General features: G+C 45.6%; 1 protein-coding gene across 3 annotated transcripts in view; it reads left to right on the forward strand.

Moving 5' to 3' along the window:
- The window catches only part of LOC139301840 (exostosin-1), a 167,444-nt gene that overhangs the window by 143,738 nt on the left and 5,398 nt on the right, over positions 1-18,308 (forward strand). For all 3 annotated transcript variants that reach the window (XM_070925317.1, XM_070925318.1, XM_070925319.1), the window contains 4 exons: positions 2,296-2,428; positions 6,508-6,626; positions 7,259-7,354; positions 13,030-13,119. In XM_070925317.1, the coding sequence (XP_070781418.1) occupies positions 2,296-2,428; positions 6,508-6,626; positions 7,259-7,354; positions 13,030-13,119 (438 nt within the window). The remainder of the gene's footprint in view (positions 1-2,295; positions 2,429-6,507; positions 6,627-7,258; positions 7,355-13,029; positions 13,120-18,308) is intronic.

Consider the following 18,308-nt stretch of genomic DNA (forward strand, 5'->3'; position numbering starts at 1 on the left):
TGCAGCATTAGCAGCACGAAGTAGAAAAAGGGGTGCAAATAGAAATAGCGCAAAATATTAAATATCAATAAACAGATTACAAACGATGTTAAAGGGGAGGACGATAAGTAGCTTCTTGATGAGTTGTATATAGATATGTATGAGGAAATCAGAAAGCTGTAATGATTGTAAAGCACAAAGACAGATACAGACTAATAAGGAAATCACTCCAGTGGCTGTTGGCAGCATAAAAACCAAAAAAAAAACACTCCTTTAGCGCCTTTTAAGTAAATAAAGGCGTCCGCGGGGGGGGGGGGGGGATCCATTGCCTGAATTGGTGACAAGTGGAGAGAAATGGAATTAAATGAGGGAGGAAGTAAAGAGGAAAACAGAGCTGGTGGTTATGAGATTCAATCCCACTAAAGCTTGTCATCCCGCCGGCCGGCCACGCCGTCGTCCTTCTGCCGGCGTCAGTCGCCGCCGCTCATCCCTCAGTAATAGGACTCACAGCTGCAGCATGTTTGTCACTCTTAACTTTCTTAACACGGTCTTACTTTCCTGCCATGACATAAGAAACCTGCGTCTTGTGTGTGTATGTACATTTACTCAAGTATGACGCATAAGGTACTCGCATTTTAGTTGAGTGTGTCCATTTCATTGTTACTTAACTACAGTTAAATACTACTTACACATTAAAGGTCCCATATTATGCTCACTTTAACTCTAGCGGGTGGATGAGCGTCCCTGTACTTGGTGGGTGGTGCTGTGATTGGAGCAGATGACCTGCTGGGGGGGGGGGGGGGGGGGGGGGGGGGGCGTGGCTGACTGTATAGTTATGACATCACAGTTTCTGAGTGCGGGCTGAGCGCATTTCTCCGCGGACTGGAGTGTTTTGATCCTTTCACAGTATTTATGCAGCACCCAGACCTGCTTTATAATCAAACAAGACGTGGAGATATCATTTTCTACAATATGCACGTCAGTAATAATAATCCAGTGATATAACAGTATATTTATACTCTTTAAAGAGGCCATTTTACTTTTACTTTTGATACTTTAAGCACATTTTGCGAATAATACTTACCTCCAAATTAAACTACAAAATACGTCGTCAGTCCATATCCTGTTTTATGACGCCGCGGCTTAGTTTTGGTAAAAGGTTTTGGCGCGAAAACGACTTGGTTAGGTTTGGGGAAACATTTTGCTATTGTTAGGGGATCTTCGTCATCGTGGCTACAATGAAAAACATGTGGCTAAGGTTAGAGGACGATCCCGGTCGTGCTTCTTTTTTTTTCTTTCTTTTTGGAAATGTTGACTGTCGGTTTTAAACAGGAAACGTTAGAGTCCGATGTTTTGTTGTTGCAGACTTTGACGCTCTATAATACGCCACTGGACTTCCTCTCGTGCTCTCGTCATAATAACTATGGCAGCCAGAGGGCTCTTGAAACATGTCATTTGGGGAAGACACTCAGACACTTTCACTAAAGTTCAATTTTTCTACTGCTACTTAATAATAGTGAAGCCTGAGCATCATTGCAGGAAACAAATGACCTCCTTGTTGCTGAACTTCAGACTTCTGTGCATTCGGAGGCCCAGCAGCAGGTTGAAGTTGTGTCATTGGTCTTCCTCTAAGGCCTCCCCAAAGACTCAACCAACTAACCTGACCTTTGGTAACAAGCCAGATGGATAATATTAGCTAAATGACTAATGGACTCCTCATGTTGGGGGCAAGTTGACGTCCCAAGTGAAGGAGTTCAAGTATCTCAGGTCTGTTCTGTGGAGGCATCCCCCTCCTGGAGAGCTCCCAAAGCACCAGCTGCAGCTGAACAGCTGGCTGCTTTTATTTCCAACTGTTATCGCACGTCTGCGGGGGGGGGGGGGGGGGGGGGGTTGTGTTAGCTTGAATTAGCCATACGATGTGTCCTTGTGCTCATACAGCCAATTTATTGTTTCTGGATCAGATATGATCATGGAAAATGAAAAAATATAATAGTTACATCATGCATTTTCCATTATTGTTTATTCCTAAGTTGGCCATGTAAGACTTGTTTTCAGCTTCGTGACAACACATTATTAAGCAAACGCAACGGTTTTTAAAATGTTAATTTAGCAAAAGAAGCAGCGGAAAAAAAGAGGTTTATCTGAAACGTAGAGCTACCTGGTTTTCTTTGGACATGATGTTCTGTGGTTTAATGGTATTATACAGTGTGTGGATGTATTGATACTCTGTGACTGGCACCTGTGTCTGAAATAAAGAGACCTCAAATCCTTCTTTTGTTCCTCGCCTTTCTCCTCACATGCTTTCACCTCCATCAGATCATCCGGGACCGCGTGGACTCCCACGTGTCCAGAAACCGGTTGTTGTGGAATTCCCTACCTGGAGGTCTCTATGCACTCCCCCAGTACTCAACTGACCCCGCCCAGTTCCCTTTTTACCATGCCATACTGGGTAAGTGTCGCCAAATTCACGAGTCACGTTTGTCAAGTTTTCTTCAGTGTCAAAGTCATCCGGTGATAGTTGTCTGGGCACGCTGCGAACGGGAACAGATAGCAGCTAATTTGGCATACATTTAATGGTGCCAATTCTCCAAAATGTAAACAAATACAGGCTATAAAAAAAAAAAAACAGGGCTCAAGTTGTAGCTCACAGCTAACTAACAGACTCCATGACAACATTACACTCACACATTTCACACAAAACTCATTTTCTCCTCATCTTTGGCGCTAAGAAATTGCGGGGATGTTTCTGCGCCGCTCCTGCCAGAGATCACCTGTCAATCAGCAGGTGATTTTCTCTTAACGTAGCTCAAAAATCTTATTTTTTTTCTTCAATTTATTCCAAGTAAGCCGTTGTTTCTGCCACCAAGAGCTTGCCTGGAATCTGTTGTTAGTTGCGCTGACAGGACTCATCTCAGGACACAGAGGCTGGTCGCCGGTTGTTTGGAACAGCAAACGCACGAGCTCACCCTCATTGATCTGGATTGCATTGAATCGGACTTGGAATGAGCGAAATGTACAATAATACATTTTTAAAATGTACATGCTTGTTGTAAGGCCGCTGTTAAACAAGGAACTTGAAGCTGCGGGCAAAGAGTGAGGAGAGAGTGGCCTGGTTTGTGTGTTTGTATACGTGGGTGAGTATAGATATGCATACAGACTGGAGGGATTCTCAACAGACTGAGGCTGTAACTCAGATCGATGTTTGTCTTTCTCCGAGGAATTGTGGACACAAGGGTTAAGGGAGAAAGAAGGGGGGGGGGGAAGATAGGGGCCCTTTGGTTTATGCCACAGCAGTAAATCACTATTTTAGCTGCTGCCATCTCCAGTGCTGCTGCTGCTGCTGCTGCTCGGGGGGGGGTGGGGGTGGGGGGGGGGGGGGGGTAACTCGCCGTCGCTGCTGTGTGTACGACGGTCTCACTCGGCTACCTTCCCGTAACTTTTGATGGCAAAGCAGTTGCGGCCGCTGCCTGGCAGTTTGAAAAAGTTTGACTCACTGCTCAGACGCAGTGGCCTCGGGAGCTGTGAGAATATCTTGATTTGATGGCTCAAGTTACATCTTCACTTTAGTTTGTGCAAAGCTGTGCTGTTTCGTGTCCTGTGGAGCTACTTTAACTTGGTTTGGCACACATACACTCACACACACACACACACACACACACACGTCAGCAACCCTTGCCAGCCAACAACCAGGATCCACAATCCTCTTTCAACTGCCTTTAAGGCTGCACAGCGCCCTTCACGGAGGAGAGTGCGAAGACCTGGGACCTCACTGACTGAGACAGTGCCCATTTCAGATACGCTAGTTGTTGTTTTTTTTCCTTTCTAGGTAATGTGTACCTGAAATATGTACACGCTCTTCGTCCACTATCTGTCTCTGCGTGTTGGAAGCATCCGTCGAAGTAAATTGCATTTGGGTAGAGCCAAATAACCGTTATTTTTCCTGTGAAGCGATACATGAAGCCTCCCTTTAGGCGCATGAATATGACATTTTACATCTGGATTGTAGCAGATTAGACACATTATACCTGGCCGCCGAATGTGCCTGCAGTTAAACGTAATTAGGGTATTTGTTTGTTTGCTTTTTCAGACTGACTTTAGAGTCTTTCAATTTCGTCACAGCTTGAGCTCAAAGCATATTTCAAGCTTAAAAACAGGTGACCACACTTTGAACGCCATCATTTTGTTTGCCATGGGGTTTTGATATCTTTTGATCACAGTTTTCTGACTTTTAGAGACTTTTTCCCATCATGTGTGAAAGTGAAAGATCCCAGCTTTAGAACCTGCCTTAGATTCCAGGAGAAAAAAAACCTGGAACGTATTTGTTTTTGTGTGAAATGGCTTTGAATGACCACCGGCATGCGCCATTAGTCTTGGGACCATCTCATTTGGCGAGCAAGTGCACCGCGCGGTAAGTTCAGAGCTCGGGGGGGGGGGAACAAAACTTTCGGGAAGGATCTGGAAACTGAACGAACAAAGACACAGCTGCACTCTCTCTCTCTCTCTCTCTCCGGGGTCCTGAAGCATTCAGACCGTCTATCTCCTTTTACATCCACCAATGCTGAAGAGTGTCTGTCTCTCGCCGTGGCGCTGAGGTGCAGTGCATCCCGCCTGCATATTGATCATTTTATACTCACTACCGTTCTGTCGGTTAGACAGTGACATATATAACCGAGGCCAAACCTGAATATTTTTGTGCATTTTTGTTGCTTGCTGAGCTAACCACTAAATTGTCTCCCGTATTTTACAAGCCACATGCCCATTATTATGACGTTATCAACCAACGTGGTAAAAGCAGGCTCTTGCATTAATCACCGAGCATCTGCCAAACACAATCTCTCCTTTTTCCCCGAATAGAATGATGTGAAAAGTTCCGAAGTTTAATTTTCTCTTGCTTTTGCTCCCACGGAGAATAGCTCCTCGATACTTCCGCTACCTCATTTAAGGTCTGTACGGGGGGGGGGGGGGGGGGGGGGGGGGGGGGGGCTGCACAAGAAGCTGCACAAAAAAAAAGAAAAGAAGGAAAAACAAATGAAAATGGCAGCACTTATCAGCCACAGTGCCGTCCTGATATCTCCTCCCCCGGCCGTTTAAGGCCCATTCACACACATTGATTCATGTGACTCTCAACAGCTCTCACATGACAGCCAGGTGGCACACACTCATCAAACCACGCTCAAGATGTGCACGACCCCACAGAGGTTAAACACAGATCAAATGGCCCACCAATCTGAACAGAGCATCTGAAGCAAGTCTAGTGCACCTTTTAGATATACAGTTTTTTGGGACTCACGAGAGGCAGATTTAAAAAAAGATAATGGTCAAAATCGATGCTGCCGAGGCCGCTGTTTACAGGCAAATACCTCCGAAGAGGGTAAAGCTCCAAAAATGCTGAGTCCTACACTTCCCACAGTGCAATTGGTATTTCGTTAGACCTCCGCCGAAGAGTGAGCGATTCTAAATGGGAGAACAATTTGTCTGCAAAACATTGCGGTAATCAAATAAATGCACGTAATTTGATAAATAATCAAGGTGGCTCAGCTCTTCCAAAGAAAGAACAGAAGGGCCGAGCCTATTTCTGTGAACCCCCCCACCCCCCCCCCCCCCGCCCCACGAGGACAGACCTCCAGCTTCCATAAATACCGCCAAGCCCGCCCGAGATGGCTGGTCAGGGGACCCAGTGTCAGAGAGATGGATAGAGCAACACAGAAGAGCACTCAGGCTCCACTTCTCCATGAGGATGCGTATCCCCTCGTCCCCGGGCCCCGCCCAGCGCTCTGCGTGCCACGTGCCGTGGTGAAAAGACGGATGAATAATTGAATCAAAGCGCCCTGATACCCCTAATATCATACGTTCACACCGGCGTCAAGACGAGGCATGACACCTCCTCGTCATCTGATTGTAATCTATTAGCGTGCACGAAAAAACACACTGAGCGGTGTGTCACGCGTAGCTGTGCATTGTGCGCCAACCGACTGCCCGACGCTGTTATGGAACAGAAAGTGTATCCAGAGAATGGAATCCAATCGTGGAATCCGATGCTTTATATTATTGATTCATTTCTTTAGCGCAGGGTGCCACTGGGGGGAATCAATTTCCTCAACCCCATTCACCCATTGTGCCGCGTGCTGGCGGTCATTTATCGAAGGTAGTAATTTAAAGTTTGGTTCCGCTTCATAATTTTCTCTTTTTGTCCTCTTTGGTTCGCTTGTTTGCCTCCATAAAATGCAAAAAAGAAAAAGAAAAGAAGAAGAAGAAGAAGTAACTAACAAAGAGCTGCTTTTGTTGCGAGGTTGTAGAAAATACAATTGCTCCCTAAAGGAACAAATCAGCGTGATTCACGATTCACTAAAAGGGACGCTCAAAGCAAAACCGTTCACCCTTGGATCAGAAAGACAGCACAGAGCGCTCTCTGTCCAGTTAACCGTCATGGAGCTCTGTGGAGAGCTACATCTGCACAAATCTGTGTTTAAAAACCTAAACAACTGTGTGTGTGTGTGTGTGTGTGTGTGTGTGTGTGTGTGTGTCCAGGTAAGAGCCCGCTGCAGCAGTTCACAGCTGTGATCCACACGGTTACTCCTCTGCAGTCCCAGATCTCCCCCGTGGTGAAGCTCATCATCGCCGTAGCCAAGTCCAAGTTCTGTGCACAGGTGGGAAGTGCTTCTCCGTCTACCGTGCGACAAAGTATTAAACATGGACATTCAGACACAAGAGGTGTCTTTTTTTTTTTTTATCCTATCAGAGAGATGTATCACTCGCGACGGTCTCGCCAATAAGCACTTTATTGGCGTGAGTACTGAAAAATAGTCTCTGCGCAGTAAATGCGAGAAAGTCAGGAAAAACTCCTTAACGCAACATTTTACTCACAATATCGTTCTCATAATGACTTTGTCCTTTATTCTCGACATATATTGACTTTTTACGTTTAATGTAATAATGTGACTTTTACACGAAATCAAGACTTTTTTTTCAAAGAATGCTTTTTTGACATCATCCGTATGATTTTTGACTTTTCTGTTTCTTTGCAGCGGCCCTCGCACTCTGCCGTCCTGCTAACCGTCCTGTTTTTATTGTAATTTTACTGTGATCTGATGATCTCGTCAACAAATGTGTGTGTGTGTGTGTGTGTGTGTGTGTGAGAAGGAAACCCTGACTCACCCGAAGCTTCTCAAAGATGGAAAATGCACCTGAGAGAGAGAGAGAGAGAGAGAGAGCTGAAACGAACGTATCAACTTGATGGTTACGCAATGTTAACCGACCTCATGTGCTTCTCCCCGTGCAGATTGTGGTTTTATGGAACTGCGACAAGCCTTTACCTCCTCGGAACAAGTGGCCCTCCACCAGCGTGCCTCTCACTGTCATTGAAGGACAGACCAAGGTAACAGCTGCTGGCTTTTTGCATCCATTATGTATTAAAAGATATTTGTTGCCTTAAGAGGGAACACATTCATCTCCCGCTTTTATGACAGCGGATTTTGCTCAAAGGTGCTCTGGCCAAAGTTTTGTTGGCGGTCTGCACCAGCAATTCAGCGCTTTGGCTCGTAGCGGTTTTGAACACACCCAAAACTTTAAGACATTAGAAAGGAAGGATGAAAACATGCGAATGTAAGCTTTTTTGTCATATAATAAAGCTTCAAAAGTACAAAAAGGGGGTCAAAGCCTAAAAGACAGTCATCAAATGAAGATAAATCATGAAAATCTTGAGTTGCAAAACCTCAGAGTCATCGAGTGTAAAGAGCTCAAACAGAGCTGAAACGATCCCGTGATGGAGGGGAATTCTGCGCCGTTTGGAGCTTCGCTTCGTGATAAATGATTCAGGAAATTAAAAACAAATACCCCTGGGAGCACCAGATGTTCAGACCCCTCGCGGGCTGTTACCATATTAAAACCCAAAGACAAACAAGAGCGGACCCTGATGAAGGATCTCGCTGAGGCTGAAGCGCTATCAGTCAGTTGTAACTTTTCAAACTGTCGACCGGCAATGAAAAGCTTTCGTTTGCTCTGCTGCTGCAGAGTGCCTCCAACTCTCTTTGGCTTTCGTCAACATGTATGTAAGCGCTCAGTCCACTGAGCACGTTTTACTGTTTTCCGCAGACATTTCTGCTCAGGGAGCACTTACAAACGCTAAAGTCTTTCATTCCGTGGTCTGCTTAGAAGTGTCCTGGTTCTGGTATGTGGGGGAGAATATTGTATATCTACTGCATAAAGTCCAGTGTTTTGCAAGTGGTATAGTCAGATGGATTTTAAAGGCCCTGATTAGTCTCACAGGTGCTCGTAATTATTTTTGGCTGATTGAACCTCTCCACAGGACAGGGAGTGTGTGTTTGACTGACACCTCCCTCGCTGACTCCTGTTAGGTTTGCCACACCTGTCAGGGAGGAAAGATTTACACCTTCTGCACCCATTTAAAATGGCAACACCTGTGTGTTTATTGGCTGCCTTCCTGAAAACCGTCCCGTGCACTCCTCTCGCAGTGGACGTTTTGACTTGTGAAACACTTTTGGCATTAAAACAGCGTTTCCTGTTTTTTTTTTTTTTTGGGTGGGTGGGTGGGTGGTGCCACCATCTGGCTTGGGCCCGTTGCCAAGGGTTAAAATGCAAATTCATTTTCAGGTGCAAGACGAAAAAATGAGATTGATTAACAATGAATGCATCCGCTGCAACGTGCGAACAGTCACTGTCGGGTATTGAAGAAAGTTTCCAGTGACATGCTGTCGACTGATGGACCCTGCATGTCAGACGCCGCTGGTTTCGGCTATACGCAGAGACATTTCTTTCCCGTGCTAATTTGACTCTAATGCCGTGCTATTTCAGGCGCAAGTAGACGCTTGATGGTGAGATTGAAGCGACGTGAGTTATGATCGCCAGCTATTAGATTCAAGCCGGGAGTGTGACTTTGTCGGGATTGTTCTCGTTTGCAGTCACGCACGCACAACAGTTAGATGTGATGTTTCACAATTTAAACAATTGCGCTTCTTCCTAAAATGCACTCACTCACTCACTCACTGACCTCCCACACACACACACACACACACACACACACACACACGCGCGCCAACCTCTCTCTCTCTACCCCTGATGCTTTGTGGTTTAATTGCTTCTGTTTGTTTACACGTGAATGTGTCCCCCTTGAAATACAATAGCAATGTTTCCACCGGTGACAATAAAACGCGTCTCAGAAGCGATACGCACGCACACATGCGCGCGTGTGTGTGTGTGTGTGTGTGTGTGTGTGTGTGTGTGCCGGTACCCAACAGCGTCTATGGTCCTATAATTAGTCGTGTGGTATATTGTCGTACAGCCCAGACAGATGCTCTTCAGTGTATTTCCTTCCAAGCGCTCGCTGTGTTTGTTCCCACTATAATAACCCCACACACACACACACACACACACACAAAGAAAGTTTGTGATTTGCCTCGACAGAGCGCAGCAGCAGAGCCATTTGCTGTTGGTTATGAGTGTGCGTACTCTGTAATACTGAGTGGATACACTCCATCAGCAAGCTTTTACATCCTCTCTCTCTCTCTCTCTCTCTCTCTCTCTTTCATGTACTTCTGTAACTCTGTTTGCTTCCACTCAGTCAGGTCTTTCACTCTTTAGAGACAAGAGATCTGCTCTTTGCTAACATCCCGCACACACCCTCACACCCGAATGCGAAAAATAGGTTGCTTGCCCTTTAAGGACAGACCAGTCATAATCCAGCGATCCCTGTCGGTAGGAGGCGGGAAGCGAACCGTAGTCTCCAGTGTCAAAATCGCACACGTCGTTCACCAAAACCATCCGCCGTCGCTACGCCCAGCTTTGCGTCTGAAAGAGGACGTGCATTCGTCGCAAGACGTCACTCTGAACAGTAACTGAAGATGTCAGACAAATGCAGTGGAGTGAAAAGTGCGATATTTCCCTCTGAGATGTAGCAGTAGAAGTATAAAGTAGCATAGAATTGGAAATACTCAAGTAAAGCACATGGCGGATCAGAAGAATCCGCCTCCCCGTAGCTTGCCTGCCTTTGCTATACGTGAGGTCCTGCTTGTTAAGCATTTTACAACCCACGCATCAATATGATCAAAGGGAGTGACCTATTGACTCCCCGCAATCGCTGTTAATATGTCGACCATATCTCACCTTCATCAATCACCTCGCAGTACGGCATGCCTCGCCCCCCCCCCCCACACACACCCCCACCCTGAATTTTATATTGATAAGTTAATCTTAAACATTGATCCTGACTCCTTCGGCATGCATTTCAATTGTACCGAAGGAGCATGAAAGTGGAGAGTTCAAAGGTCAAGTTGGACCTAATGTTGAGGCTTGATTGAACAGAAGGTCGGGGCAGCACACTTACAGTAGAATTGATGGTCTTGTGCTGACCTCAGCACACCATTTAGTTATTTATTTTCATTTGTATTAGACGGTAAAAAAGGCGGTCTACAGGCTTCATCCAGTCATTGGCTATAAATGAGTAGTAATACATTTTTATTGTGGGCTCGCCTTGAAGAAGCAGGAGTCCTGGCAGATCTAAAGAGAGGAAATGGGTGGAAGGAGAGCGACAAAGATAAGGTTCAGACCCATTGAACTGCCAGTGGGATCTAATCTCTGTCCAGAGGCAGAAAGGCATTGACACCAGCCAGAGGGAGGGATGGATGGAGTGGAGGGGGGGGGGGGGTTGTCACCCAGACTGGTACAGACAGACATACAGTAGCCATTACGAAGTTTTTGATCCGTGCCAAAACTGATGTTTACTGAGCCGCCGATGCTGATGGGCAACATTTTAATTTAATTATCTTTCAGTTTGGCCATTTTCAGGCCAAAACGTTTTTTTGTGGCACCGCCATCATGGGGCATTACCGTATAACTCGATCAAAACCTGGAGGCCACTATTGCACTGGAGTTAGAGTTTCAATCTCAAAATGGACGCGATGTGAATTCATTTTGACATTTTCATGATAAAAAGGTCTGCGGCCATGCTCGCAGCTCTCCGAGGCTAACAGTTAATGTTAGCACGCTAACACGCTCGTAGTGACAATGCTAACGTGCTGATGTTAAGCAGGTATCCCAGGGGGTAGACCAGATCCACATGTTGAGGTCTCCTTGGTCAAGATACTGAATCCCAAAAGATTTCTCAGACCTTTGCATGTTAGTTTGTTGCTTTCAGTGTGTGTGTGTGTGTGTGTGTGTGTGTGTGTGCTCTATGTAAATGCAGCCATTTAATCAATCTTAGCTTATTGTGTTAGTATGCTGAACATTTGCTTATTAGCAATTATAAGTGTTAACTAAACTAAAGTTGATCAAGATTCAGATTGTTTTGTAAAAATGTCAGCATGCATGAGAAGGTCTGGACATAGTCCCTTTAGGTTCAGTCCAGGTTTAAACCAATGCAACATCGGTCAATTATGCAATAAACAGGCATTGATGTTATGTATTAGCAAAGCAGCAAATGCGCGCAAACCGGTGCAACACAAAACTTTGATGAAAGAGCGAGAAAGAGAAAAACTCCTAGCAGTCAAACATAGGTAATCAACAAGAGGCTTGTGGCGGAGTCATAATGTAAAGACTCCATGGCCCATGGCAGTGTGTGTGTGTGTGTGTGTGTGTGTGTGCACTGTGCATGTGATTGGGCAAATGTTTCTCCCTGCTCGTGCAAATCTGTGATATTATGAATTTCTTACATTCAGACCATTAGTCCGGGATGAATGCAGCTGATTATCAGGCAAGTGGCCAATTTACAGTCAATTACACTGTGATGGTGGAAAGCTGGGAGACTGTTGCACGACTATGAACACCATCCCGACTAAACTAATTACCTGCCTGCTGATTATCGGGCATCCATCCAAAGAAAGTACAATTTTCTCACTTGAAGCAGTGATTTAATACTATTTTTTTTTTTTTTTTTTTTTTATGTGGCACTCTCAAATAATTGGAGGAATTTAGGGGATTTGTGTTGAAATTTGTTTGATGTTACGCTTCATTTCTTGATGAATTTGCACTCCATCGACTCATTAAGCTGAGATGGAAGTAGACATTAACCTCGCGGATATTTGTGGTCTTACTTTGCAAAATAAGCCTCTTAATGTTACCCCCCGGGGGGGGGGGGGTGTAAATTCAATCTACTTTATTTCAGTTAAATGTCGCTGCGGTGACAGTAGTTAACATGGAGGTTCTTAGTTGACCAAGATAAAAGCATAGAAAAAAACATAGAGTTGCAGCCAGTTTGCTCCAACTTTAGGCAGAGATAATCATGCAGGTATTATCTGAATCAGTTCAACTTAGCAATGCCAGAGAGCTGACCTCGAAAGATTACGTTTGTGTAGCCTCAGCTTGTGCCTTTCATGTTTAACCATCGCTTTACATTCACACAGTCGACTTTTCTGCTGACTGTTCCCTTTTAATGATATGACATAAGCCAAGTGACACTTTACCTTCAATCCGCTGTTTCAGTTGTGGCCCCGTTTGCATGTTTTCAGGGAGGTGCCCCCCCCCCCCCCCCCCCCCCCGTTCGAAACCTCTTAGCTGAACTTCAGCCACTCGACGGTTAAATAATTCACACTTTAATTACGAGTCAATAGCATCATCAGCGGCCCTCTGCGGGCTGATGGATCAAGGTACCGCTACACTCTCTGTTAGGCAATGAATTGATGAAGACTCACACGAAATGTATTAAATCAGCAGGATGATCGATGATCGACCCACAGCTGGGTGTGAAACAAACACATTTGATCATTGGCTGCTTATTTTGCCTAGATTATTCATTCCTCTCTACCAACCCTATGCCTTCAAACGTGCTTATGGACGTAAACATATTTCTTTCGATACTTATACTACAAAAATAAAAAGCATCTGGCCTTTAAATTCAATTTAAAAATCATGGACCTAAGCAGCTCGACAAGCACTGGCTGCAGGTCAGCTATCATTGATGGTTTTTGCCACATGGAGCACCTCAAGAAAGCGTCAGCCACGTTGCCTTTGATGGGACGTTCACGTCGACAGACTCTTGTTAACAATGTTCATCTCGTTCTGTCTGTCTCTCTCTCTCTCTCTCTCTCTCTCTCTCTCCAGACGATGAGCAGTCGTTTTTTCCCCCACGACGCCATCCTCACTGATGCCGTTCTCAGTCTGGACGAAGACTCCGTCCTCTCAACGAATGAGGTGAGCCGCTGACGACTTATCAACCAATCGGCGCCGCGTGTTTTTGATTTTTTTTTTTTTTTTTTTTTTTACAAACTGGTGAACTGAGACGCCGAAGCTTTATCAACAGAATGAGGTGAGGCGACCACATTCCCCCAGACACAAGGCCGCCGCGACACCATTACCAGGCATCTGGAATAGAATCTCAATTACTGAATTAATCACCGAACGGCTTATGAAAGAAACCAGTTCACCACGGCTGCCCGCTGAAAGGCAGACTGACAAGCTGCACTTTCTCTATGTCAAATTGTTGCGATTAGAAACATCTTGAAATAAGTGACCGTTCGCTAGCCAGCCCTCAGCTACTGTTGCTACAAATGCCAAGCTTTCTGGGGGGTTTTCTTCTAAACATAATTACCACTGGGAATTCATAGTACATTTTGAAACAATTCCTAGCAACTAGCAACTCGATAACGTCTCCAGCTGAGACCCCTGTATAAAGTGTCTTGATGGCCACATACATGGTATCATGCTTCCAAAGGTTGAGGCTGAAGCTGCATGTTCATGAGTATTAGAAGGACGCCAGGTGGGGGAACCTGGAGTGTAAACTTTCCCCAAATCCAATAACATGTTGACCTAACTGTTCAATATTTTGTGGTAATTTGGCACAAACAGGTTAATCTATGTGCTTTTGCAGACATTTCTAGAGTTGTTTCTCTACGGATCTCAACGCTCTTGAATGGCTCCTCCCGCCGAAATCCTGCCCCTGGAGATGTTTTTACAACCAGCTCCAGTCTGCATGGCTTCACGTCAGCCCGTGTGGCAAAAAGGCGGTGATGTCTTAACGCAGTATTGATCCTCTCTGAAATGAGGCAGTCAGTCCACGCACGGCCATGAATACCATTCATTGCAAATGAATCGGCCCCCACTCCGCCAAACGCTGCAACGGCCACCGAACCCGAGGAGGAAAATGTGCTTCGCCTTTGAAGGGCGATTCCAAATGCGTCCGACGAAAGTGAACTAAGCGGGACGAGCAGGAAGTTTAGCAAAGCGACAAAGTCAGGCGACAGATTTCAAATACAAAGACAAAGAGTTCTGATTACGGACGTCAATATGGTGGCGGCCCAGTGATTTACCACGTTGATGCTTGAGACCCGGCCTTAATTAAATTACTGTGCAACGTGTGGTGTTAGGATGGATGCCATTAAGATGGTGTTCTTTTAATTAAGCCTAACACTGAGGGAAGGAAAGGCGAGAGAGGAGAGGAAGAAGAGGAGTCATAAGGAAGGGGGGGGGGGGGGGTCGAAAAGTTAAAGAAAAGACAAGAAAGGGAAAGAGATGAAAGACGGAAACGCAGGGAAGGGACGGGGGAAATGGCACGTGAAGGAAAGGGAAAGAAAAGGGAATAGAGAAGCAGACAAAAGGACGGAAGGCGAAGGGAAATCGAGGCTAGAGGAAACAAGGAAAGGAGGGCGGAGCAGCGGACTGGAGAGGGTATGATGAAAAACAAAGTGCTTTCACGGAGTCAGGAGTTTTACGAGAGCCATTACCTCTCCGTCTGTATCATTACGCTGTCAAAACACAGAGCACCTCTTTGATTAAAGCCTCACTTGTTACTTAAACGGGAGGGCGGGAGACACCCCGGCGGTTTGTTCCACTGACACTTGTTTCAGAGCAAATTAGAAAGCGGTGGATCGTCTACAGCGTTGTCAAGAGAGGAAATGATCTTTCTATTCCTCCCTTTTTTTTTTTTTTTTTTTCCCTTTTAATCAAGACTCTGACATGTTAGCAGAGTTGTAAACTACTCGGAGGGGGTGGAAAAAAAAAGTGCCAAATATAAACCCGCTGCGGCGCGTTGCGATTCAGCCGCTTTTTTATTGTTATTGGCTGTCTTGCAGTTCATACGGTCTCCACGTTTAACATGAGTCACCAGTGTTTTTTTTTTTGCTAGTTTCACACGTTTAAAGTCGGTGAAATGAGCCGCACCTGCTGCGAGAGGCATCGCGAGCGGCGACTCTCGTCTCTCTTCGGCTCTTCGAGCGAGTAAAAGACGCCATCCATAATGGATTGTGAGGCCTAGGCGAGCCCAAGAGAGAGCTTAATATATATATATATATCTTTAAACCCCCCCCCCCCCCGAGATGTTTCATTGATGGGAGCAAGTCGCCGTTCACCTTTTCTACGCTGATGGGATCGCAATTGCACTTCACTGGCGGCTACGATTTGTGGCGCGGCGATGCCAGTCTGTACAACCAAACTTTTATGGGCACATGGCTTGTTTTATGAAATGAGGGTGAGGAGAAGAAGAAGATGTCAGAGAGAGAGAGAGAGAGAGAGAGAGAGAGGAATCATAAAGAGGAAGTGGAGCGCATCTTTGCTGTGCTCACTAACCCGATGCTCTAATTGCCCTTTTAACATGGCGAAGGGATTTACTGAAGGGAGATGAAATATGTCAAGTGAGTGGAAACGCGCAAGAGAGAACATTTCGCTTTTAATGGGACTTTTCATATTACAATACCTCGGTGGAAGAATGGCCGTGCCAATTCCATAATTACATTGTTTCAGCTCATTAAACGTATGATTATTCCACGCAGAGAGATTAGAGAACGAAATACGACTGGAAAAACCTGACGAAGCTTTTGTCTCTCATCGGGCGGCCAAGCATTGCCGCTGCGTTGTGCCCTTTGGAAGACATTTTCAATATGGTTGGGTGTGGAAATAGTCTCTTCAGCAGCGACGGCAGCATTTGCGATCCTCTTCTCATTTAAAGGGCCTGTGTCCAGGTTGGACACGTTTCAGAGGGATTCATCATTTTTTGGAGTTATGTAATCATAAATTCATGGCAAAGGGAATAACTCAATGGCCGTTTTAATTTACATTATTGCAATTATTGCTTTTTTTACGAAAACCTTTTGGTTTAAAGGGAGAAATGATTTCTGTAGGGGTGGCTGGGTGAGGAGGTCAGACGTCAGGAGGGAGCTCGGAGTAGAGGTGCTGCTCACTCTCGTCTAAAGGAGCCGGTTGAGGTGGTCCTTTGGAGGTGTTCCGAGTATACTGGACTGACATGCAGGACTGGACCATGGCTGTGAATGCCGTGCGTTTTAGCGGCTTTATTGTTTTCATTTATTATATCTTGATTTCCTACTTATGTCTCTTGTTACTGCACTATCCTGTATGGCTGCTGCAACGATGCAAATCCATAAAGGAGTATCTTATCTTATCTTATCTTATCTTAAGAAGAATAAACTATTTAGAGTTTGAGCACAAGTTACATGAACAGCGAGGTTTCACGAACACACTCATTTAGTCCCTGCGTTCGGGCTGTAAAACCAGGGACACTGAAGGCACCATGGGGAGCTTCACACAGTTTAATGTGTTGAATCTGTTCCCCGAGGTGTTCAAAATCTATCCTGCACGTTCACAAACTTTGTTTTTTTCTGTAGATACTGTAGATATCATCATTTGACGTACACTGCATGCACTTGCACGTGTGAATTAACCTTGTCATGGAAGCGGATGTGACCTAATCCTAACCCTATGCAAGGCGCACACGTGCATTTTATTGATATTTAGCATGTTTAAAGGTATGGGGGTGTAGTAGCACACTGTGGTCATAGAAGGGGCCTTAAACAATCAGCGAAAGAAACTCTTGATCATTTTGAGGGGGTTGACAGTTTGACAGGAGAGAGTTTTCTGTATAAACGTTAGAGCACTGAGAGCAGCTGTAATTCAAAAGATGTTTCAAACTGCAAACCTTCTGTAGAGGCTTGTGGTCCCAGTGCGGACCTCAGACCCCAGCTGGATGTCTCGGATGTCACACTGAGACTGTTGGTGAAACTTCATCAAAGCCGCAGCACTCCAAAGCTGCTGGATGCAAGCAAGCGCAGCTTAAGGCGTATTTTCCCCCACTTTTATCACCCTGGTATCGGATGGAAATTGACAGTGAACGCACCGCAGTGGCGTCGCATCAAACGGAGCTAAATGAAAATAAAGAAAATAGAAATTGAAAACACAGCTTCTCAAAACACATTGGAAAAGACCACATACTGTGTGTGGGTGTGTGTGTGTGGGGGGGGGGGGGGATCAGGGCTCTAAAATGTGATGTAACTCCTGTTCATCTCATAACACTGGACATGTTAAACCCAAATGTCAGGAGAGATTTGTGACAGATCTATTGCTGGATTGACCCTCTAGTCCTCGGATCAATTTTGGCCTTGTAGAATATATTAGTATGTATCACACACACACACACACACACACACACACACACACACACACACACACACAGGCTCTGTTCAACTTTCAGTCCTCCCTTGAATTCCTCAGCCACATCAGGCCTCTGTTTTAAACTGTAATTAAGACAGCAAAGAATCTGGGTTCTGTCGCTTTCTCTCACACACACACACACACACACACACACACACACACACACGCCACTTCACATTATAAAGAGCCTTTTAATCTCTGAAGGCAAAAATTATATTTGCATGATATCATTAATCCTTTCAGCGCAGCTGTGGAGACATCTGACGCATCTCACATACAAACTCGTGTACAAACAGACACACACACACACACACGCACTCACACACACACTCACACACACACACACACAGCTAACACGTCCGTTCATCAGGGGCTACGCTGAGAATGGCAGCTCCAACCTTTCTCTCGGCTTAGCGCCGGCGCTTTACAGTAATTGCTCACGCGGTTCATGACAGAAGCCGCGAGGTATCGCTAAAGAACATCCACTTTCGGTGCTCCCCTCCCCGACTCCGTCTCTCTACCTCTACCACTCTGGTAATTAATTTTCTCCCTCGGCTCCTGAGGTGGTGTGTGTGTGTGTGTGTGTATTACCAAGTATTTCATTATGTGCTGATCCCCTTATTCTCTTGTGTGTCTGTCTGCACGTCTCAGTGGTGTTTCTGAATTCAAAAGAGGCGCTTCCTCAGGTAGCTCAAGCTCCTTCAAGGACACCAGATGCTCCAGACAACCCCGCAGGAAATGGCGTCTTTACTGGGGAAGCAGGGAGCCTGAGAGGGACGCGGAGCAGGACAGACGTGGTCTGACGGACGGATGAAGGATATGCAGCTCGCGATCGGCACCCTCTTGGCGCATGACTGTATTGGAGAATCATACACTCGTGAAGCATGTGGATGCCTTGAGGTGTTCGGTGTGCGCACTTAAGAATTCTAGAGTCTAAATGCAAA

Source organism: Enoplosus armatus, chromosome 19 (genome assembly GCF_043641665.1).
Source record: "Enoplosus armatus isolate fEnoArm2 chromosome 19, fEnoArm2.hap1, whole genome shotgun sequence".
Classification (NCBI taxonomy): Eukaryota; Metazoa; Chordata; class Actinopteri; order Centrarchiformes; family Enoplosidae; genus Enoplosus; species Enoplosus armatus.